The sequence below is a fragment of the Coptis chinensis genome, chromosome 6, assembly GCF_015680905.1.
Source record: "Coptis chinensis isolate HL-2020 chromosome 6, ASM1568090v1, whole genome shotgun sequence".
Taxonomy (NCBI): domain Eukaryota; kingdom Viridiplantae; phylum Streptophyta; class Magnoliopsida; order Ranunculales; family Ranunculaceae; genus Coptis; species Coptis chinensis.
The window spans coordinates 91,347,499-91,371,611 of NC_141461.1; the positions used below are offsets into that span (position 1 = coordinate 91,347,499).

The 24,113-nt window shown below is 36.1% G+C and overlaps 1 protein-coding gene and 1 pseudogene across 2 annotated transcripts; both read left to right on the top strand.

Moving 5' to 3' along the window:
- The first annotated feature begins 11,415 nt into the window (after positions 1–11,415).
- Positions 11,416–18,308, top strand: LOC147495374 (uncharacterized). The gene is made up of 9 exons (XM_086564009.1): positions 11,416–11,646; positions 12,035–12,167; positions 12,862–13,026; positions 13,172–13,277; positions 14,624–14,806; positions 15,422–15,587; positions 16,296–16,612; positions 16,899–16,988; positions 18,015–18,308. The coding sequence occupies exons 2-9, from the start codon at positions 12,153–12,155 to the stop codon at positions 18,077–18,079; spliced, it is 1,107 nt and encodes a 368-aa protein (XP_086420135.1). The 5' UTR covers positions 11,416–11,646; positions 12,035–12,152; the 3' UTR covers positions 18,080–18,308.
- A 1,706-nt stretch (positions 18,309–20,014) lies between these two features.
- Positions 20,015–22,430, top strand: LOC147495375 (L-type lectin-domain containing receptor kinase SIT2 pseudogene; annotated as a pseudogene). The gene has a single exon (XR_015197470.1). The product of XR_015197470.1 is annotated as an L-type lectin-domain containing receptor kinase SIT2 pseudogene (transcript).
- Positions 22,431–24,113: the final 1,683 nt, after the last annotated feature.

The following is a 24,113-nucleotide window of genomic DNA, read 5'->3' on the forward strand; positions in this document are numbered from 1 at the left end:
TGGGAGATCCAAAAATAGGAATGGTGTTTGATACTCTGGGAATATTACACTAAATATGGTACTAAGAATGGGTTTCCAATAAAGAAAAGGTTTTCATCGAAGGGAGATGATGGGGTGGTTTGATGGGTTCTTTTTACATGTTCTCGATCAGGCAAGACAGAGAGCACTTCAAGAAATGCTTTCAAATTGCATCCAGTTACCAAAACCCACCCAATGTAATGCGAAGCTTAGAGCTGCTTTAGATTTTGATGGAAAGTGGCGGGTGACATCCGTAGTACTTGATCATAATCATGGTTTGAGTCTAGGAAAGTCACGATATTTCATAAGAAATTGTAAATTGAACCGATGTGTCAAAAGGAAACTTTAGATAAATGATCAAGCGTGTATTCGGCCAAACAAAAGCTATTCTTCTTTGGCGGTGGAAGCGGGTGGACTTGATAAACTGCTGTATTTAGGTAAAGATTGTTGTAATTATGTCAAGAAAACCAAACGGTTAAGGCTTGCCAATGGGGATGTTGCAGCTGTTCAGAACTACTTCACAAAAATGCAAGCAGATAATTCTAACTTCTATTTCCTCGTGGATTTAGATGACAATGGTAGAATAAGGAATTTATTTTGGGCAGACGCAAGGAGCAGAGCAGCATATAAGGAGTTCGGTGATGTGATCACGTTCGACACAACTTACTTAACTAATAAGCATGACATGTCGTTTGCTCCTTTTGTGGGTGTGAATCATCATGGTCAGTCAATCTTGTTGGGTTGTGCTTTAATATCGCGTGAAGACACCATGACTTTTACTTGGGTTTTTCAGACTTGGCTTGGTTGTAAGGGTGTTCGTCTCCTAATGCAATAATTACAAACTAGGACAAAGCCATGCAAAATGCTATAGAAATTGTGTTTCCGAATGCACGCCATAGGTGGTGTATATGACACATCATGAAAAAGTTACCTAAAAAATTACGGGTTCATAAGAAGTACAAGACAATTAAGTTTACGATGCAACAAGCTGTTTATAATTCCTTAACAACCACCGAATTTGAAGGAAGATGGAACAAGTTTATTGAGAAATATGATCTTTAGAAAAATAGATGGTTAGATGGTTTGTATAAGGAGAGTCGTCGTTGGGTTCTTGCGTTTGTAAAAGATATTTTTTAGGTGGGAATGTGAAGTACTCAAAGAAGTGAGAGTATGAATGCATTTTTTTATGGGTATGTTAATTCGAAAACTACATTGAAACAATTTGTTGAGTAATATGAGAATGCATTATGGAGTAAGGCTGAGAAAGAAAACCAAAAAGATTTTAATTCCTTCAACTCCCGGGTCCCATGTATTACTCACTATAAAATTGAGAAACAATTTTAGGATGCTTATACAATTTCAAAATTCAAGGAGTTTCAGAATGAGCTAACGGGGAAGCTCTATTGTGATGTGTCTTCGGTTAAAAAGGAATGTGGCATCGAGGTGTATGAAATTTCTGAAGATGTTATGGTTGGAGAGGTTAATCTACAACTTACTTTTACAGTTTGCTTCAACCCAGATGATAGTGACATCAAGTGCAATTGTCGCTTGTTTGAGTTTAGAGGAATCTTATGTAAACACATTATTGTCGTATTGATTTAAAAAAATATTCAAAATATACCTGAAAAGTACATTCTTCATCGATGGAGGAAAGATGTAAAGAGGTGTCATACAAAGGTTAAAATCAGTTATTTTGATTGGATGAAAAACCCTAAGAATGAATGTTTTGATAGGATGTGTAATGCCTTCTATGAAACAACATACTTGGAAACTGACAATGAAGATAAGACACTTATTGTTATGAAGTGGATTAAGGGCTTGAATAATGAACTAAAGAAAGGTGAAGGAGCATGCACGAGTAGTTAGCCTACTACATGTGGAAGTGATCAGCCTACTGCATGTGAAACTAGTGGCAATGTTCATACTACAACTAAGGATAATGGCCTTATTCGTAGTCCTCAATCAGTTCGTGGTGCAAGCCGTCCACCTTTCAAGCGGAATACAAGTAAGTTGGAACAAGTTGTTAAAAAGTTGCAAGAAAAGAATAAGAAAGAGAGGAAGCGAGAACAAGTTGTTAAAATGAACCAAGAAAAGAATAAGAAAGGGACGAGCACAATTGAAAATACAATTAATAATTTAGATTTGGAGAAGATTAGCAAACAACCATATTGAAACATTTTTTTTTTTAAATATTTGATTTTTTTTTTTTTTTAGTTATTTGCTCATTTATATGAATTTTACTTTAAATGTAGGACCCAATTGGTGGATCAAAAGTTATGGAGTCTAGCGAGACACAAGAAAGCATTGCATTACAGGTTTCTATTTATCATATAGTTTATTGCTGTTTTTTATTTATTTTTATTTTTTTAAAGTTGTTTCGATGAATTGGATTTATATTCTTCGTACATAGGATAAAATTGGTGGAGCAGAACTTATGGAGTTTGGTGGAAGCATTTAGTAGGCATGAATGAAGAATGAGAGTTAGTCGAGCAAACTGTTTCTTTTACTCTTAGTTGTTTGTATATTACGGAATGGCAACATAAAAATACCATATTTTTATGTCCCTACTTATGGTTTCTTCCTCTTGCAGGTTTTGACTCAAATTTTGCTTGGGTGATTATTTGATTCATATGTTTGAGAGCTATTTTGCGGGTTGAAGATGTATGTGTGACATAATGGTGCTTTTGTTGGGTTTGTGATAGGTATTTTAGGAGAGTTTTGTATCACAAAGTCAAGTATGCTGTGATCACATTCTTTTTTTGTAGCATGTGAGAATATTGCATTGGCTAGAGTGTGTCTTTATCTTTTCTTGTATGTTGGTTAAACATTGGAAACAAAGTGTAACAAGTCTCCATGTGAGGATATTGATATAAATGAATGTTTCATTGATTTTTTTAGTTGTATTATTTATTTGTTTTAGCATAATTTTTATGTCAGAGATCATTTCTCTGCCTTTTAAGATCCTTTCAGGTCTGACTTTCTTTAGTGAAGCCTTTCCCAATTTAGTAGTATCCTTAAGAAGTTTTTTGGTCTCTGTCTTATCTTCATAAACACTTCCAACTTCTAATGAAGCCTGCAGCCCATCATTCATTCTATCATTCCTGTCTTTATTAACTTTTTGTTTCAACTATAGGATTTTTCTCCTTTTTTCCTTGTCAAGTGCTAAGGAAATAGAAAGAAGCCCAGATGCAATATTTTCTTTGCACCCAGGCCTGAGGCAATATTTTCTCCAACCTTAAAATATTTTTTCTACTTCTCGCTCAAGTGCAAACTTGTATAAACATAATAAATTTGGCTACTAAGATTTTAATTATAATACACTTAACCAACTAGAGTAGTAGACTTAAAAAGTATATCAACACTTCATTGAATGGGATTTTGGTGGAATCGAACCACTGTCTCTTGAGATGTCGTCAAGATACACTCAGACTTTCAAGTGTTTCACCATTTAAGCTAAAAATTCACTTCACTTCAATATACAAAAGAACATCTACACAAACCCAAACCCAAAGATCATTTACTGAAAAAGAAAACAAAATTCATAGTCTTTAATGTAGAAATCAATCAGACATTCAAAGGTACGAACAGTGGGAAGAAACCCCGCTATCTTACTTACGGAGTGTTGCTAGCATTAGCCTAAATAAGATGATAGTGTATATATATTGATTGCTCACGTGACTGAGAAGGATTCCTCATGTCCCAGAGTCTGCATGTGATGTCCTGGTTACCAGAAACTAGGATCCTGCCAACCGGGTGCCAAGCCGAGGCAAAGGAATAGTACAAATGTCCTCTTAGACTCTCAACCACTTGCAACGATTTTCTCATATATAACCAAGTTGCCACCATTGGTGCTATAGAGTGTTTGAAGAGGTAGATCTCTGGATTAGGGAGGAACAGAGTCTCTCAACACTTCATCCTGAGCACAAGTTCTTGAAGCACCAAATGTGAGGGAGTAAAGGGTGCCTGGTTTCACTAATATGGTTTGGGAAATCGAGGCCTCATTCCCAAGCCTAAAAAAGATACATGCAAAATGAGGAACAATGAGAGACAACTACGATATCATTCAAAACAATTGAAAGTGAAGCAACTGAAATAACACCTAAATGCATAAATCAAATAGGAAGAGAAGGGTTTGTCATCAGTATCACTATTCACTACTAACAAAAGTAAAAGACACACTTTTCAAAATAGATTAGAACATTCATTGATTCAAGGCATCCTTAAAAATGTGTTATTTTATGTATACCGAACTCTATAAATAGATCCAAACACTAAAAAAGAGCTGAATGCACACAGGAGTGAGGGGAAAACAAGATAAAACCAAACATTTGAAAACATATTAAGATACCAAAATGCACCAAAGAGAAAACATAAAACACCCAAGTCCTTGAAACAACAAAATGGCATAGAAAATTTAGATTCATAAACACTCACTACTAACAACTATGAGCACTACTCAAATCAAGTATCAAGCTAAACATGTATTCTAGCTAGAAAGTTGAAATAAAATAATGTGCTGAGGTGAAAGTGAATGTTACCATCTAATGGAAGTTCAGCAACAAAAGCAGGACTACTGAAGAGTGAAGAACAAACTAGCAAAAGAGTTAATACCACCTCCATTTCAACACAAGCTAAGCTAGTAGAAAGAACTCAAAATAAAAGAGTTTCAAATGAAATGTGTGTATGGAATGAGCGAATATTTATATTGGAAAAAGAATGGTAAGAAAGAGCTGAGCTTTTTTAGGAGAAGAAGATTTGAGAGATGCAAGCTTAAAGTAGAGCTAAGTGAATATTTATGTTTGAGGTTGAACCTTGAAGTAGTTTTAAGAAAAGGGGGTTGAAACAAGTTGAAGTTATTGATGAAGTGGTGGTTAGAAATCTTAAACCCCTGCTCATCATTGACAAAACCCTTCCTACCGAAACCATTTTAGTACGTTTTGTCACAAGTTGAATTCCAAGATTCATAGTTTAGGTCATTTGTGAAGGGACGAGAGAGGCGAAGGTTTAATAAATTAAAATAGGAAAAAATAATAATAATAAAAGACAAATAAAAAAAAAAGGTCTGTTTGACTTTTGTTTACGTGGACATGACACGCCGTCCACCCACCTCGGTTGACCGTGTTGGTTGATAGAATCACCGGAATTTGTCAAATTTTACGTAAATATTGCAACATATATTACCAATGGAGTTGACACTACAACATCCATGTGGAAATGGTAATTGACACTGCAATATGAATGTTGCACTGCCACGTCAATTTGTTCACAATAGTTTATTCAAAGTTGTTTGTTCATATAGATCAACTCTTTTCTTTTCTTTTCAAAAATTCTATATGAACAAATAACTTTGAACAAACAATTGTGAACAAACATATCGTGGTAGTGCAACATTCATGTTGCAGTAGGAGTTGACAGTGCAACATTCATGTTGCAGTGGTATTTGATAGGGCAACATGACTACTATTCTTAACAAATTGTTATGGAAGTGCAACATCTATGTTGCAGTGAGATTTGATAATGCAACACCCATGTTACAGAGGTAAATAGTGCGATTTGACAGTGCAACATCCATGTTGCAGTGAGATTTGATAGTGCAACATCTATGTTGCAGAGATAAACAATGCAACATAGCAATGAGAGTTGATAGTACAACATCCATGTGGCAATGGTAATTGACACTGCAACATGTATGTTGCACTGCCATGTCAGTTTATTCACAATAGTTTGTTTATAGTTGTTTGTTCATATAGAGCAACTCTTTTATTTTATTGTAAGTGTATTGAAGTTTTTTTAATAAAATGGTGGGGTCAACTCCATGGTTGCAAATTAATATGGTACTTTTGATATACATTTGAAAATCAGGGCCCTAGTATCGAATTATGACCAGTATGGTGTTCCTTTTTCTATACTAGTGTGATGCAAGTGATACATAGTAGCACCTCTGACTTAAACACACGCATATTATAGTCACAAAAATCTATGATTTTTCAAAAAAACATAAAAAGTCTCCGAATTGACAGGTTACCGAATTTCAAAATGAATAAACAATAAAAACAGTAAAAGTCTCCGAATTCTCGATGTTTACTGATTTTTACCGATTTTTAGCGATATTTTCCTATTTTTATTTTATTTTATTTTTTATGATGGATAGTTTTCTATTCATTTTTTTAAAATATTTTACTTTCTAAATTGCAATTATTTGGGCTGGCTACATCGACATACATAAATGACATACGGAATTGACATATGCAATTCTACCTACCTACATAATTAACTAAAAACTGATTTTATGGGGATGTGATCTCTACAAAAAAATTAACTCTTTTGAACATGTCTAACCCTACCAAAAATTGAGTTCAAATTATAAATTTATCTTACGGTCCAGAATTTTAACACTCTTTTGACAAGACTAGACACATCCGATTGAGCTGATCTTTTGTGGAAATACTATCCATGGTAGGGAGATAATATCTACCAAAAATCAGCCCTTAGAGCAATGTGCAAACCCGCTTTCGGATTGCGTATGTCAATTCCATATGTCATTTCTATATGTTGACGTAGCCAGCCCGTATATATGTCGACATACTATTCTAACATACTATCTTGACATACTTAGCCAACCATTAGATCTTGCAAATCTAACATCTAGATATGCTTCTAAGAAACCAAACAAATAAAACATGGGGCAAAAATGTCATTTTCATTTTTCTCACGAAAGAAAAATCCTTTTCTTCATTCTTCATTCTTCATTCTTCATTCTTCATTCATGTTCGTCAGTATACTCAAAAAATATGGGCGGCTACGTATGTAACATACTATTCACTTAAATTGGGTGTAGTGGAAGCAAGGCTAAATTCATTAGCCAGCGAGGCAGGGCACCCTTAAGCAGAAGATCCATTCTTGAGGAAGAAGAATCACTATTCATTAGCCAGCGAGGCAGGGCACCCTTAAGCAGAAGATCCATTCTTGAGGAAGAAGAATCACTAATAACATAATAACATTTGTCAACCTTTTCTCTAAAGGGGTCATTGTTTAGTTTCACGCAACCATCTTTGAGACTTAAACTGAAGTTTCTATTTTCTATATCGCGTTATTCTCTATCTCGTCGATCCAAGTATTTGCTGGTTCAAATTTCTGCAAGATCAGTCTTGAGCTTCCAAGGAACAATTATCACATTTTTTACAATTATCACATATCAGCAGCCACTTGCCAAAAAGGTTTATTTATCTTTACTAGCAATCCAAGGTATTTAAAAAAAAAATTGAAAATTCCGCCATCCTTCAATGGGATTCTCCACAACAGAGAAGCAGACGGTTGGAATGGGCCATTTTCCACTTTAACAATTCTAGTTTTCATATTTTTTTCTTCGACAAATTAAAGGCAGCCTCAATTCTAATCTTCGTCTCCTCCATGTAAAATTTCTGTGGAAGGAACGAATACGTGTTTATCTTCGATATGGATTTCTCTTACAATGATTGCCTGAAACGAAACTAGTAGAAATCGAGAAAAAGCAAAACATTTTTTTTTCCCTTTTAGTTTTTTGAGTATATATACTTACGAACAGAGAATTTTTTAGCAATGAAAGTAGACCAACGTGAATGAAGAATGAAGAAAAGGATTTTTCTTTCATAAGAAAAACGAAAATGACATTTTCGCCCCATGTTTTATTTGTTTGGTTTCTTAGAAGCATATCTAGATGTTAGATTTGCAAGATCTAACGGTTGGCTAGGTATGTCAAGATAGTATGTTAGAATAATATGTCGACCTAGCCGGCCCGTTTATATATATATATTGAATTTGATATATGTTCAAAGTAACCCTGACATGATGCACAATCACATACTGCATACTATTTTATGTTTAATTATTTATGACTTTTCTGATTTTTTAACAAATTTGTACGAATTAACGATTTCTTCTTTGCCGAATTGATGTCGAATTCCGAATTTGTGACTATGACGCATATGAAATTATTGAAATTTAATGATGAATAGAGGGGCAAAACAATCATTAAGGGTGTGTTTGTTTAGTGGCAAATGGGGGTGGCAAATTTTATTTTCCCACTAGATGTACCTTTGCCAGTGTTTGGGTGGCATTTAAGGGCACTGGCAAACACTATTCCCTATTTGCCGGCAAAAGAAAATTTTCCACTATAAGTGGGAAAATAGAATCCACCTCCACCCCTAAACTCTTTTGCCAGCATCAAAATCACTGAAATTTTCCCACTATGACCAAAACATTTGCCACCATCAATCTATCGCACTCATCTTCTTCTCTCTCGCCGCATCTCTTGTCTCGACAAGTAATCTCTCTCTCATCTCACTTCAGCTCAATTTCTCACTCAACAATCTCTTTAATCAAACAAATAATTTTCTCATTTTTTTTTCTCTCATTCTCAAATTTGGATTCGTTCTCATCGTCTCTCACTAGCTCTCGCCATTTCATTTTCGGTATGATTTTGGATTTGATTTCTCTTTCGGGGGTTTGATTTCGTTTTGGTTTTGATTTCGTTTCTCTTTTTGGATTTGATTTCTCTTTTTTGGGGTTTTGATTTAGGTAAAAAGATTTTCTAATGCATGGTTTGTTTCGTGGCTACTCTTGAAAATGGTAGATTCTTGATAGTAGATCTATGTGAAGATGGATGTAAAAAGAATTTTGTATATGATGTCCAACCGGCAAGAATCGAGGAATTATGGTCACAATAATGTATGTTGAACAAGGCTTAACATCAAATAAGAAATGATTTGGAAAAATTAAAAATGATATTGGATGTACTATTTTGGTATTCATATATGTGTGTTATATTGTTTGTTTATAAAGTAGGTGGTGATATGAATCTTTTGAGTGGTGGTAGGTGGTGGTGGTAGTGTGTTGGTGTGTGTGTGTGTGTGTGTGTGTGTGTGTGTGTGTGTGGACCGGTGGAGTGGGTGTTGAGTGTGTGTGTTAAGTGTGTGTGTGTGTGTTGGACCGGTGGTGTGTGTATTGAGTGTGCTAGACTAGTGGTGTGGTGGTGATCTACCGGGCTGTTGTGTTAATTATTGGGTGATGTTGCCCGTGTGTGTTTTCTAGGTGTTGTGTGTGTATTGCCAGTGGTTGATGTGTCTTTGCGTAGACTAGTGGTGTGGTGGTGGTGACTTTACCGGTTGATGCGTTCGGGTATCTTTGGGTGATCTTTGCGGTCGATGTGTTGTTGAAGCTTGGTCCGCTTTGTGGGCAATTATGCGCTTTGTTTATTATGTATTCAAATGTGGTAATGTGATTGATGGTTCTAAAGGGTTTGAGTTGGTCTTCATGGAATGCATAACACTTTTGTGTAAAACCAAATGGTTTATGGGTTGAGTTTGAAGCTTGAAGTCCGCGTTTGTGGGCAATTATGCGGTTTGTTTATATGTATTGTGGTAATGTGATTGATGGTTCTAAAGGGGTTTGAGTTGTCTTCATGGAATCTTAAACGGGTGATGTTTTAGGACTATGGTTATTTGTTAATTTAAAAATATCTTAAACGGGAACATGGTTATTCTTTAAAACAATTCTAGACTTCTAGATATGTGCAATCATCATTGTTGTTGATGTACTCAATGTGTGATAGCATTGAAGGAGCCCATGTTGCTTTTTGTGAAATACCGAACAAAGATATATCATCGCCTATCTATGCAAAGTGACTCCATTAACTATTACTATTAATGTTGAGTTGTATTGTCTTTATTTTGTATTTTATTTTTAGTTTTTTTAGATTCCATTGAGTTTGAAAACAACAAAATTATATTTCCAAAAAGTTGAAATATTATTTGCCATGGAAAAAAAATTATGTAAACAAACACTTGTAAAACTGGCAAATCTCATATTTTCACACTATAAATTTTTGCAAACAAACACTGGCAAACCGAAATTTTCTCACTATAAATTAGCCTGACAAAACTCTAGTGGGAAAATGCTGGCAAATCTCATATTTTCCCACTAGAGGTTTGCCACTAAACAAACACACCCTAAATTATAAAAAATTAGGGACAAAATACTCATAAAAAATGGACCAAGAGTCATTCTAAAAAATATTACACTACTATTGTAGTACCGTACGTGGGAGCTGGAATTTTTAAAGTAGTTATGATTTTGTTGACATCGTACGAATTTATGCCCAGTAAACATAATAATGCCATTTATAAGTTTTATTGAATTTATGCCCACTAAATTGAATGATGCGTTTGATTGAATTTACATTCAGTAAACTGAATATAATGCAAAATTATCATTGCAAAAATCATCATGGCACGATATCCGACCACGATCGGGCAACTATAATCAGTGAAAATCCATTACTTGCATAAGAAATTCGGTATATTATAGTTTTTAGTTTCATGATTTTTGGTTATGTGGTTGTGGATCACGCATGTTGAGACTTGAGACCTAATGGCAGAGACTATATATATAAATGTGGAGCTTTTGGCATGATGCTTGTAAGCCAATCAGCCAAGTTTATATTATAATTTATAACTATACAAGTGTGTGATCAGTAAGAATTCCCTTATTACGCGTGCTCCTCTGATTATATTTTCTTTATGTTTCCCCATAAAAGAGTGACGACTGATCTTTATCATTTTGTCAGTGTGTTATTTAGCATTTTAGCCTCGAGTGGCATATTATCATCGAACCAACAAGCATTTGGTACTGGTGTTCCAGTCCCTTGGGACCGGTTTGACTATATGGCCAGTTGGTGAGTTGGTGACAGGGCCCAAAATATCGGCGAGATATCCGATATCTCGCCGATATATCTTGGAAAATTGGTACACCGATATTGATTTTTCCGAGATATATCCACCGAATATTGAACCCCTTTTTTTCCGAAATATATCGGAATTTCCGATATGAAAGTTTATATCGCCGAGATAATCGATATTTCCGAGATAATCGATATATATCGGTTGACTTTTTGACCAATTGTTAATAATTTAATATTGAAATTTTCGAAATATCCTATATATCCAGGATATATCGTGCTAGATCCGAGATATATCGGTGAGATATCCGATATTTTAGAAACTTTGGACTGGTCACCAAAAGAACCGAGATATCCGATATATCCGATATATCTCGGTTTTTAGGTACACCGATATATTAACCGATATCGAAATTTTGGGCCTTGGTTGGTGAGAGCCACCAGTGTATGGGCCAGTAGTGCTAGGTGATCGATTCCCTTTTATTTGAAAATACGTAATCAGTCCAATCCTAAAAACACGAGGACGATTCGCTTTGTAATAATAAGTCAACCAAACATGTAATTATGAATACATGGGGCTACGTGCATCAGTTGACTGCAAATTACCGCATGCGGTAAAAAAGATAATAATAATAAAATAATTTAATTAGCAGCTTTAATTATATATATATATATATATCATTAACTTTTAAACAAAATAAAGAGTATAAAAAGCGTAGAACTGTCTTCATTTGGTCAGATTTTTTATTTAGTTTTTTTAAAATTTTTTTTTCACTTCACCAAATCTTCAAAAACGAAGAAGTATCTTTTTATTTATTTATTTAATTAATTTTCTAAAGCTCAACAACAAACCCTAAAAGAAGTCTGTAATATAATCAAGCACAATTTCTTCAAAGATCTGAGCTTATATCACTGTAAATCCTTAATCTCTGTTCTCTGCTCTTCATTTTGATATAAGGTTCTTTTTTTTTTTAGCTTTTATATAACTGTAATGCACAGTGTAGTAACACTAGTGTGTATTGACATCAATTTTGATCAGATTTAGTGTTGTGAACTTGTAAGCCTTTTATTTTTGTGTTTCAATTGGATGCAGTAAATTTTAGTTTTTTTTTTTTTTTTTTTTTTTTTTTTTTTTTTAAACTTGAGATTGTCTATAAATATGTAATCTTGTGTTGTGTTTATTTGTTGTTCGAGTTGCAAAAATGCTCAAAGCTTAGTAGTAGTTTTATTTTATTGTTTCATATTTTTTTTCATCCTTTGTTCAGATGAGTTGTATTCAATGAGTCTATGATTATTTTCTAGGTAAAGATGGAACAAGCGTGCGGGCATCAGTGACGTTAGTTTTGAGCTTTGGGGTATTAGTGATTTTGTAGTGGTGAGGAAAGAAGAGAAAAATGCAATTTTCTTGCATTGGACTGGAATGACAATGTTGCAGGTACTACTATTACACCCATCTGCCTAATTTCTATTGAGAAATTTTCACTTGATGAATACTATTAGCAGACACTTGACTTCAGAGTTGTGCTGTAATGTGATGTCTGAATAAAATTAGTCCATCATTAGAGTGAAATTTTCATGATTGCACAGTGTTAGTGACTTATTTTTGGCTTTGGTGAAACAGATAATTTTATGTCAACGAAGCAATCTAGTGTAAATCAAGAAAATGAAATCATCATGCATGAAACAGAAGTGACTACCTTCCAGGGGTTTTTCTAAACGTAGTCTCTGAGGAACTTTTGTGTTTCTCCTGTCTTCTATGTTTTTTGTCTTTCGGATGTTATTTTGGGGTGACTTGTCGAAAGCTGATATTGTTATCTAACTTGGTGAATGAATATGATGTTGACCATCCGTGAATTGTGTTCAATAGATGCTAAGACTTAATTCTTTGTAACCTAATTTGTGTCTATAAGTTCCAAGTTCTATTGTTGTTACTTGTCATATCATATTAGCAAGGAATAGAGCTCATCATGATGAGTCCTGTGTAATTAATTTTGTCTGGAAATGTAAGAATAGCAAGTTGAGGCTTGCTAGTACTGCTTAGAAATTTTAAATGTATATATTATTTGAGTACAGTTTCTCGGAAAATGTTTGTCTCTTAAATTTGACACACTGGTTTTGAAATTCCACAGGACCCACAGAGTGCACCGGATGTACAACCCTCAGCACAAGTGTCACATGAGTCTCAAGGTGACCAGCACAATAACACAGCAAATGAAGCTCCTGTAACTGACTCAGGGTCGATATCCATATCAAGCAATGATGGCAGGAAGGTTTCTCGTGAAGATATTGAACTAGTAAGACAATTTGTTAACCAGTTGTTTTGGATTATAAGTTTGAGTTGCTTGCTCTATAGGAACTCGACGTAACCTATACTTTTCTGTTTGAAATTTTTTCTAAAGTTTTTAATTGCTCGGACTCTTGGTTAATTGACTTTTGTAGGTCCAAAACTTGATAGAGCGATGCCTGCAGCTGTATATGAATAGAGATGAGGTGGTAAAAACTCTATTGAGCCGAGCAAGAATAGAGCCTGGATTTACTACTCTGGGTAGGTCACTTAAATTTCTTTCTATTAGATTTCATGATGATGCATACTTCAGGAGGGAACGTCTACCTAACATGTATGCAAATTATTTAATGGAAATTCTGAAAAGACATTAAGAAATGGAAATATAACTCACAAAACGGAAATACTTGTGGAATGCATCAGAAAACAAGTTCCAGTTCTCTCTGTCTATTACAAGTACTATAGATTTGTTCCACAAGGCATGAAGCCCACAAGTCCACAACACTCAATTTTTATTATTTATCCACTCTAACTATGGCCAAAGGCCTGCAACTCAATATATAGCCAAAGAAGCTATGAATTTAGAAGCTAGCCTTCTAATTCAAATTTACTTAATTTAGAAACTAATAATCCTAATTTTCGGAATTAAACATAACCCCAAAAATATCCTATGCTAAAAACATCAGAATAACACCTAAACGTAATTAGAAATAGATCTAATAATATATGAACCAATATGGAACTAAAACAAGGGTTTTTGGATGCATCACCAACACTTTGTCATATGAAGCATCTGTTTTCTCTAGAAGGCATAAACCACATGGATATGCCATGGCTCCTTTCCCTTCTTCTTTTTGATATAAGTGTACACAATCTTAAGTTCTTTCTACAAAATTCATTGTAACAATCTTATAGTTAGACAAAGCGAATAGAAATGCCTTTTATATATATAGGGGTAGGTTCCGTTTACAACACTTTTTATACAATGTTTTATACAATACCCCTTGAAAATATGAATTAAGTCTTGATTCCTTGTAGATATGATCTTCACACCATGGTGATCATCTCCACAAAAATTTAACACATTTGAAAACTTCTAACCATGAGAAAAATTGCTCTCAACTTATGAATTTTTATCAACGGTCCAAAACTATCGATTTTGTAACCCTTTTTTGGCAAACTTAAAAATATTCAAATGACCCGATTTTTTGTGGAGGTAATATCCATGGTGAGAACATCTTATGTACAAAAAATTAGCCTTTAAAACATCTTGAAGGGTCCGGTAGGGGGTATTGTATAAAACGTTGTATAAAAAGTGTCGTTATACCCGGACATCAAGATATACATTAGCCTTATGAACAGCTATAGCAAAGTAGTCCTTGCATATATAAATTAGTGCATGACTGCACGTTTAACATTTATGATGGAGATAAAACTCTGTCAAAACCATTACCTTGGCAAGTTCTTGTTTGCTTCTCCTGTTTTCATTCACAGCAAGCTAGCCCTTAGATCCAATCGAATGTCATGGGCTCACAAAGATGTGTTATTTTATATATGTAGTACCTTTAAGTGCAACCCTTCTAAACTCCGCTCTTTGTGTTCATCAGTATGGCAGAAACTGGAGGAAGAAAATGCTGAGTTCTTCAGGGCCTATTACATTAGGTTAAAGTTGAAGAAACAAATCATTTTGTTCAACCATTTGCTTGATCATCAATACCACCTGATGAAGTACCCTGTACCACCCAAGGTTCCATTGGCACCAATACAGAATGGGATACATCCTATGCCTGGTAAGTTCCTGTTTCTAGCATGCCTTAATGTTTTAATTGAATGGTGGAAAAGCCATCGGGTATATTGTTATCTATATTTGTATATCGATTCTTCAGTTGGTACTAGGTAGCTGTACGTCTGTAATACCTAAAACCAGGTAAACCAAAAAACTGTTTGTTGCTTCTTCTTGGACAAGATATGGATATTTTGATTGCGTGCATCGACTACTGTGGTCCTGTGAAAGTTTTCGTGAACTTTTGCAGTATTATAATTTCTTGGGTTCTTGGTTAGTGCATTTCAACTTATCTTTAGTTCTCCCAACTCTGTTTGCCAACTTATTATCTTCAAGCTACTTGATGTAGAAGTGGAATTTAATGTTATTTCTCTGTTCTCACTTGAGTTGTAGTTTGGTTTTGTTTGAATTTTAATGAATTGAACTAAAATAAAAGAAACGGGGTGGGGAGATGAAAATGAGGAGATCTTTGGTAATTGTATTTAGAAAATCTGGGTTTCTTTTTGTAATTTGTGGTTTCATATTACTTTATTACATATAGAATCTTGGATAACCTGTAGAGCTTAGGTAATTTATACCGTCATTATCATTCTTATTCAATGCTGATTCTTTCACAGTGCAGTTAACAATCTACCTATGGGGTACCCGGTTATGCAGCAGCCTCCAATTCCATCAACTGGTCAACCCCATCTTGATTCCATGGGTTGTGGTCTTTCAAGCTGTCACGTGGTAAATGGAGTCCCTGCCCCAGGAAACTTTCATCCCATTCGCATGAATTCGGGGAACGAGTAAGAACATTGGCTCCTTTCTATTTTACCTTTCGTTTCTCAATATCCTTCATGTCACCACCTTCTTGTCTAACCTTCATCGATGAGCCATGACATAATTTTAACACCAACAACTAATTGGCTAAAACAGAATTTACTTCTAATGATGAGTTTGTGGGAATAACGATCATCGTATTCCCACAAGTTTGTTTTCAGGGTTTCCAAGTAGTGGTTTATGTACACGTGTCATGTCTAGTCCTAGACTCCTAGTCCATGTTTTCAAACTTCAACTGTTCCTTCTTATAATTGAAGAGGGATCCTATTGTGGGAGAAATATTTTCCCTTGTCGTGTCTCCTAAATATTGTGCGTCCAATTCAAATCCATTTTGCAATGAGCGACCCAGGATCTTATATATCATGAAATGCCTGTTGTGGGCCTATATATCTTATATATATGTGGAGTTGGCGGGCAGTTGGACCAAAATACAACAGTCTCCTCTGATACCATTTTAAATTAAGAGCATGCAAGTCAAAACCAATTGTCAATTAATGGAGCAGGCCCGTATCTTATTATAACGCAAAGGGTTTACATGCCTTATGTGGGACTATATAATTCGATAGTGACTTACAACAGTAATCTCTCTCTCTCTCTCTCTCTCTCTCTCTCATCTTTTAGAGTGCGAAGAAGTTGTGCCTTTGCTAATTGCAAATCTATTGTCTTTTTTGAAGCACGATGATGGAGAGCAGTGTTACCGATGTCGCACCTGTTATCCCCTTGAGCAATGGCATGTCAGAGATGGCCGTAAGTCCTGCTTCAGTAGCATCCAGTGGTCACTTTCCTTTCACTCCGTCAGAAATGTCAGGAATGAGTGTGGACACATCAGTACTCGACACAGCATTTACATCTGATGTGGCATGTTCAGTAGGATTGCAGCTTGGACCAGATAATGGCGTAGGGAATGGAAGGGATTCTCTTAGATCATTGGCTAATATACCCTGGAATTTCAGCCTGTCTGATCTAACAGCTGACTTGTCAAACTTGGGAGGTAATCTTCCATACTATCAAAACATGTAGATCCAGTTCAGTGATGAAACTCTTACTTTTGGTACTGCCTTGATAGTTGATGAAATTTTATGAGATCAACTAGAATCGGCTTGATATGCTTTATGAATATTATATTGGTTGTCAAGCTGTGTACACGTTGACTGTAAAAAAGTTTTTTTAAAATATGGCTTTCTAACTTTTTAATATACCGTCTAATAGAGCTGGTTATGCCATTATTAGGAAGTCTTTGTCTGTCCTAAATGTATGTTATGTTGGATTATTCTCAGATCTTGGAGCTCTTGGTAGTTACCCTGGTCCACCCTTCCTGAATTCTGATTCAGATATTTTGCTTGATTCTCCAGAGCATGATGATTTAGGTAAGTGAAATTGCATCCCCATGTACATGTCTTCTTTCTAAAGTTTATTTCTACAGTTTTACTGTTACACAGATGATGCCATGATGCTCTTATGTAGATAGCTCCTATTATTTGTTTTGTTTGCATTGTTTTCTATGCACTAATTTATTCTTCAAACTGCTTTAGTTTTTTTTTTACGAAAAATGTGCGATGTAAATATTTATCATTTTTATTTGCAGTTATTCTGAAATCGTTCTAGTTTTTTTTCACCTTTTTTCCCCAAAACATGGTCTGTGTTTCAGACCTCTCTTAATTATATGTTACCAAACTCGGTTTGTATGTAGGGCCCTATTCTCACCATTTATTGTACACGTCACAATCTACTGCTAACTACTGGTTAGCAATTCGTGGTTATCTGTTTGAGTTTGCAAAATTACTTGGCTAACTGCAGAAACACATACCCATTATCTGCTTCTATCATTTACTTGAATAGGATTACTTGTAAATTCTGATGGGTTAAATGGCTCAGTGTTGTAATTTCTGTTCACAAGTACCACTATCAGTTGGATGTTCTAAAAGAACAAAAGACACCTGTTAGCTTGAATCTTATCGCTTGATATGTAGATCGCATGCGAGAATTTGAGAACTCGTATAAATCCGTGCTCCAAAAGACGAGTGAAAAACAAAATTTATCTGACTAATCCGTGGTGACCTGTGATAATTGGTCCCTTGGAGTATGTATCTTTCCTTTCAAGCTCTTTGCACTTGTAAAACATCACGTTACACATGCATGAACTTAATGGATGAAAGCAGAGACTGATTTCTTGGTTTTCTTCCACATGTTGTTAATACAAAGCTGTGGTATCTCAGTGCTTTTGCAGTTTTTTTATTTGAGCAGCAAATGAAACTCTATGGTAGTTGTTTTGCCTTGTGAAGTATAGTTTCCAGTAACTCATGTTGCAAAATAGATATGACAATATCTTTATCCCTTCTTCTAATATATAGTGTGGCATTACACTCAAAGCTTCTTAACTTTTGTTCTTTCAGTTGAGGAGTTCTTTGTTGACTCTATCCCTGGGCAGTGCTCTCAATCAGATGAAGAGAAGCCTTAGAATACTAAGGTGAACTTTGTTTTTGTTCAGGGTAGCTCTAGTTTAAAAGGATAATTAAGTCTCAGTTATTAGTTTTTTAAGACTAGTCCATTGGAAGTGTAGTAGAAAACCCATGTTTGTTTTATACTAGAGTAGCTGGTCATCTTGTATTTACTATTTGGATGGTGATCGTTATGATAACTTTTGCTTAATAAAGGAAATACTGGAGTCTGGGAATCGTTTGTTTGAATTGGGTGTTACATCTTTATCCACATGGTAAAATTGGGTTCCATTTAAAGAGACTGCTCGGCCAAAACTTAGCCCACTTGGAGCACCAAGTTTGTAGTGCATCTAAAATGCTGTGAGAAAAGAAAACGAGGACAAAATTGAAATTTCTTCCATCTTTAATGCAGTTCTCTGTCTGCGTGGTTGCTAAAACCAATATCAACTGAGTTATTATGAAAGTTGGTTCAAGGGTGTCTATAAAGGTATTGATACAAGTTTCAAGCTGAAATCCAAATTAATGAGTTTAGGAGTGTAAGAAAGGTTTTGCATCAGTTTCAGCGCGTACCACCACCAAACGACCAGAAGCAGCTATCTTGTTTGATGTTATCTCAGTTCTCTGCACAAGCAATTTATTTAGGGCTAACAGGTTTGCTGCTCCTTCAAAACAAATATAAAAATTTACTAGCAAAGTTCATTACTTTTCAACTCAGTTCATTAGTTTCCACATAAATTTGCCAGCAAACGAGCTTTAAGTCTTCCATTACTCGTGTTTGATTTGGCGGGAATAACTCCCATGCGAAAACTTTTCAACGACGTTTTTATGAATAGGGGGAGTGGAAGAGTTTGGGTGAGATTCTCGAGTTGGAAAATTTTCCATCGAAATGAACTAACCAATATGAGTAGTTTAGCTTATAAATGAGTGGGAATTATTCCCACAAATCAAACACACTAGTGAAAGCGGTGACAGCCTACATCAATAAATTCAAGATTTCACAAAGAATGTCAGTATGTAATTTTTTTTTTCGATAACCTTGTCAGTATTCTGGTTTTCTTTAGGCAAGTAGACTACAGTTACTCAATTTTTTTAGCAACTGAAACTCTAGGAGACTAAGAATCTATGCAAGGACACTCAATCTAACTCCTCTGCGCCTAATAAAGGGAGACCCGACTGAATGCATAGCTCATGCCAGACGGGCAGACTCGATATGAAAAATGTATAATACGTAATGTTTATTTATTTATGAATTTTCAACTAGACGTCTTTCCTAGTTCACTTGCCAAGGAGGAGCTTCAACGTTCTCAAGACAGTAAATGAGAGCTGATGAGTCTCTTCGTAATATGTCACTCTCTAACTGAAATGTCATGCGAAGATGTTCCTTGAGCTAGCTCGCAATGCATGATAAAAAATTATCTCAACTCGTTCTCCACCCGCCAAAGCGACCGTTGTCTATTGGTGTCTGGATACGGAATCGCTTATATAATTTCCCTAGGGAAACTATTGCCCATTCTCCCTCGATCATATATTACAGGCAATCATTTGGGTTCCTCGAGCCTTATTCAAGAACCTATAATACTCGATCTCTTTCTTTTGGATTGGGTTCTAACATAATTAATACATTCTAATTGACTATACATTTACATTGTAGATCGAAGCAATCATGCCGCGTCAACTGTATTTTCAAGTCAAGAAGACCTCGAGTCCAGACGTCTAGATTTTCAAATTATAGACTTCTACATTCCCTCCGGTGGAGGGTGTTGTGGGTCATTAAGTCTTGGAATCTTGGATTGTCTGCGGGTGTCCTTCAAATTAAGTTGCTCTAAGGACGACGTTGTGGGTCATCAATTCCCTTAATGGTATCTGACCTTTCGAGTGGAGCCAAATCTTATAGGCTGTCATTAATCATCATCAGTGCTAAAACGAAACTTGATTAGCTATCGCTTGCAATTTAGTTATATAGGTAGAGGTGCTCCTGTGTGCTCTAACAGTGACTTGGAACTTTTAAGTCATGTCTACTATATTTGCATGGTTGTTTCTCTTAGCTACTAGCTTTGCCATTGCCTTGGAAAATCCTAGTTTTGTTTATAACGGCTTCAAAAATAGTAGATTCTACCGTGATGGAGTAGCTGAGATAACCGGAAATGGACTGTTGAGGCTAACCAACTACACCAAGCTCCAGAAAGGCCATGCGTTTTATCCAAAACCATTTCAGTTCAAGAATCAATCATCAAACAATAGCATTTTCTCCTTCTCTTCTACTTTTGTCTTTGCGATGGTCCCGAAATATCCTGAAACAGGAGGTCATGGTATTGCCTTTGTCATTGCACCGTCAAGAAGCTTACCTGGAGCTGTAGCCGGCCAATATCTCGGCCTTTTCAACGTCACCAGTAATGGGGATCCGTCCAATCACATTGTTGCTGTCGAGCTTGATACTGTATATAGTTCAGAGTTTGGTGACATCAATGCTAACCATGTTGGTATTGATCTAAATAACTTAACGTCAGCCATATCTGATCCTGCAAAGTACTATCTCGATCATACCGGTCGCAATTATAAGAATCTAAGCCTAATGAGTGGCCAAGAGATGCAAGTTTGGATCGAGTATGATGGATTGGAAAAACAACTCAATGTTACAATTGCTCCAATTAAGCTACCTAAACCCCAAATTCCACTCTTGTCTTTGTCGTATGATCTTTCATCCATCATCTTGGACTCCATGTACGTGGGTTTCTCATCGTCAACAGGCTCAGTTGTGATTACGTCACATTACATCCTAGGATGGAGCTTTCAGATGAACGGGCAAGCACGTGCACTCGATCTATCACGACTTCCCAAGCTCCCTCGAAGAGGACCTAAGGAGCAGTCCAAGGCTTTGACGATTGGACTACCTATCATTATACCTGTTTTTGTGGTAACCATCATTTCTATCACATTCTTTGTAATAAGATGGAAGAGAAAGTATGCGGAAGTATTCGAAGATTGGGAGCTTGGTTCTGGATCTCATAGGTTCTCATACAAAGATCTCTATATTGCTACCAAGGGATTTAGGGACAAGGAGCTCCTCGGTATTGGTGGCTTCGGTAGAGTTTATAAAGGTGTATTACCCTCTTCGAAAATTGAAGTTGCAGTAAAGAGAGTCTCCCATGAATCCAAACAAGGTATTAAGGAGTTCATCGCCGAGATAGTAAGTATTGGCCAGCTTAGGCATCGAAATTTGGTGCAACTTCTTGGATACTGCAGGCGAAAAGGTGAGCTACTCTTGGTCTATGACTTTATGCCTCATGGAAGTCTAGATAAGTTCCTCTTTTGTCCTTCGAGTTCTAGGCTTAATTGGAGCCAAAGATTTCGAATCATCAAAGGTGTAGCCTCTGGGCTAGTTTATTTGCATGAAGAGTGGGAACAGGTTGTGATTCATAGAGATGTCAAGGCTAGCAATGTGCTAATCGATGGTGAATGGAATGGAAGGTTAGGTGATTTTGGGCTTGCACGATTATATGACCATGGAACAAATCCTGAAACGACGCATGTTGTGGGGACGCTCGGTTATCTTGCACCTGAGATGACTCGAACAGGCAAGGGAACTACGAGCACCGATGTTTTCGCCTTTGGAGCTTTTCTTCTCGAAGTTGCATGCGGAAGGAAGCCAATACAGCAGCTGGCATCTGATGGGAAGATAATTCTGGTGGACTGGGTGGTTTCTTGTTGGAGTAGAGGGGCAATTCTTGAGACCACTGACCCAAGTTTGGTAAGTGATTACGTTACTGAGGAAATGGAGTTGGTCTTGAAGCTTGGTTTGCTTTGTTCTCACAAAATACCCGCAGCTAGACCAAGCATGAGGCAAGTGGTGCAATTTTTGGACAAAGACGTTCCTCTTCTGGAGTTATCTTCGCTTGGTTTTAATGCCGGTTGTATAACATGTGGACAGGAAGGGTTTGATGAATTTGTTTCATCATCTCTCCATTCTTCGGATCTAAATTATCTGAGATCATCTTCAGTTGCAGGGTCAGTCCTCTCATCTGGTCGTTGATGCTTCTATACAACTTAGAAACACAACGTCCTTTGCAGTGCTGAGTTCATTTGGTGCGGGATATGAATTATCAACTGTACATGTTTTGAAATCTGATGTACTTTGAAATAAGTTAACCGAGGATTAATGATGTAGGATAAGATAAGTACCTATAGTTCTTAGAAGAGTTTTAATTAGTATTTAAGTAATTTCTAAGTTTGTGTCTATTTAAAATCATTGCTTAGAGTCCAAGAAACCATATATATAAATATAGTTTCTCTACTGTTTTATAAGAATCAACCCATTATTATTATGATTTGAATTACAATCAAGAATTCTCAATTGAGTTATCTTTCGTATTATCTCTTTTTTTCTCTCTTTCTACTCTAAATCTTCATCTTCATCTTTATCCTGCTTATTGAAATGTTCTTATTCTTATTCATCTTAATTTCTTATCTCTCTTCTTCACTAATCGAGAATTTTGTATCTCTTTTTTCTAAAATACTACTTTGTTCTTCAATTAATGTAATTAATTCATTTATAGGCATATATTGTATGGAGATGGTTGTGTTCAAGTAGGGCTGCCAATTGGTTCCAATAGTCCGATAACTGACTCGAAACAAACCTGATATATGCAGGATGAGAAGGTCCACTTTTAGGATATTTGCATTAGTAGAATTAGCAAGTTGATTTAGCAGTTTCCTTTACTTTGTTTAATTAGATTTAGAAGTCTTTGTGTATGTACCTGAGTGGGTTATTTTCATGAGTTTCTCATGATTGTAAGGCTTCGAGCCTATTATTATTGTAGTCAAGATTCTCCCTATAATGATCATACTCTTGGGGAGGTATGTAACCCTTTGAAGTTTAATCAACAAGTAGGGGTTTGCCTAAACCACATAACCATTTCAAAAAAAAAAAAAAACAAAAAAAGGTTTAGCTTATCTATATAAAGAGGCCAATGTTAGTCGTTTCAGCAGGAAATTGATGCAGTATAAACCTTGTCAGAGCAAGGCAATAGTATTAAACTTGTTAGAGCAATGGGCATGTGCCCCTTTGGGTTTTAAGTTCCGAATGTTATTTTTATGTCAATAGGTTGTGGGCTTTATGTGGCAAGAGTCCAGTACTTTTTCTTTATTTCGCAAGTATTGTGGGAACGCCTATATGATGGCTTAGTTAGGGTTTTTGAAGGTAGTTTTTTGAGTTTTGAATTATAACCAGAATATAAAGTGTACTGTCCATTGTTGTGAGAGTTGAGTGCTATTCGATTCTATCACATTGCATAATCTGGTATCGGAGCCATAAAACTTCCTGACATCTTGCCTCCTCGAGCGACAAGCGTAGCAGCTGGTCGTGGGAGAGGTCAGAGGATAGATCCTTTAGAAAATGTGTATGAGTGAGATCGTGTGGCCGATCTCCAACGGCAGGTTGATGCGCTCACCGCCCAATTGGTAGCTCTCCAACAGCAGCCTGAGCGCCGCCGTCGTTCTCCTTCCCCAGATACGGAAGAGGAGGATAGCGGTGAGGAGGATGTTAATCCTTTTGTTCCAATAGTTCGACAAGCGAACCATGAAAATAGGCGTTGGGAATCTGGCATCAAAGTGGAAATTCCTGAGTTTCAGGGTAATCTGCAGCCAGATGAACTTATTGATTGGATCTGTACGGTGGAGGAGATTCTTGAGTTCAAAGAGGTACTTGAGAACAAATGGGTTCCCCTTGTGGTCACGAGATTCCGGGGAAGGGCTTTTGCATGGTATCAACAGGTGAAAGCCACGAGAAACCGTCAAGGTAAGACAAAAATCGCATCTTGGGATAAGCTAAAGAAACATATGCGTGCGGCTTTCTTACAGTATAACTATAAGCGCGATCTGTTCTCTGCTTTTGTCTAAACATGTTAACTTCTACAGAAAGATTTCCAAAAGAAAGAGTCATTGAGCTATCCCGACAATTGATTTGGGCATTGGTGGTTGCCAAGAAAGGACGCCTTAAGATGATGGGAATGGAATCATAAGCAACTTATGTGTCAAGAATAACAAAGTCGACTGGAT

Bases quoted from the DNA above. Each gene is read 5' to 3' on its own strand.
- LOC147495374 (XM_086564009.1), top strand. The intron at 13,278-14,623 runs GTAGGTCACTTA...TGTGTTCATCAG, and splicing joins GCCTGGATTTACTACTCTGG to TATGGCAGAAACTGGAGGAA. The intron at 15,588-16,295 runs GTAAGAACATTG...TCTTTTTTGAAG, and splicing joins CGCATGAATTCGGGGAACGA to CACGATGATGGAGAGCAGTG.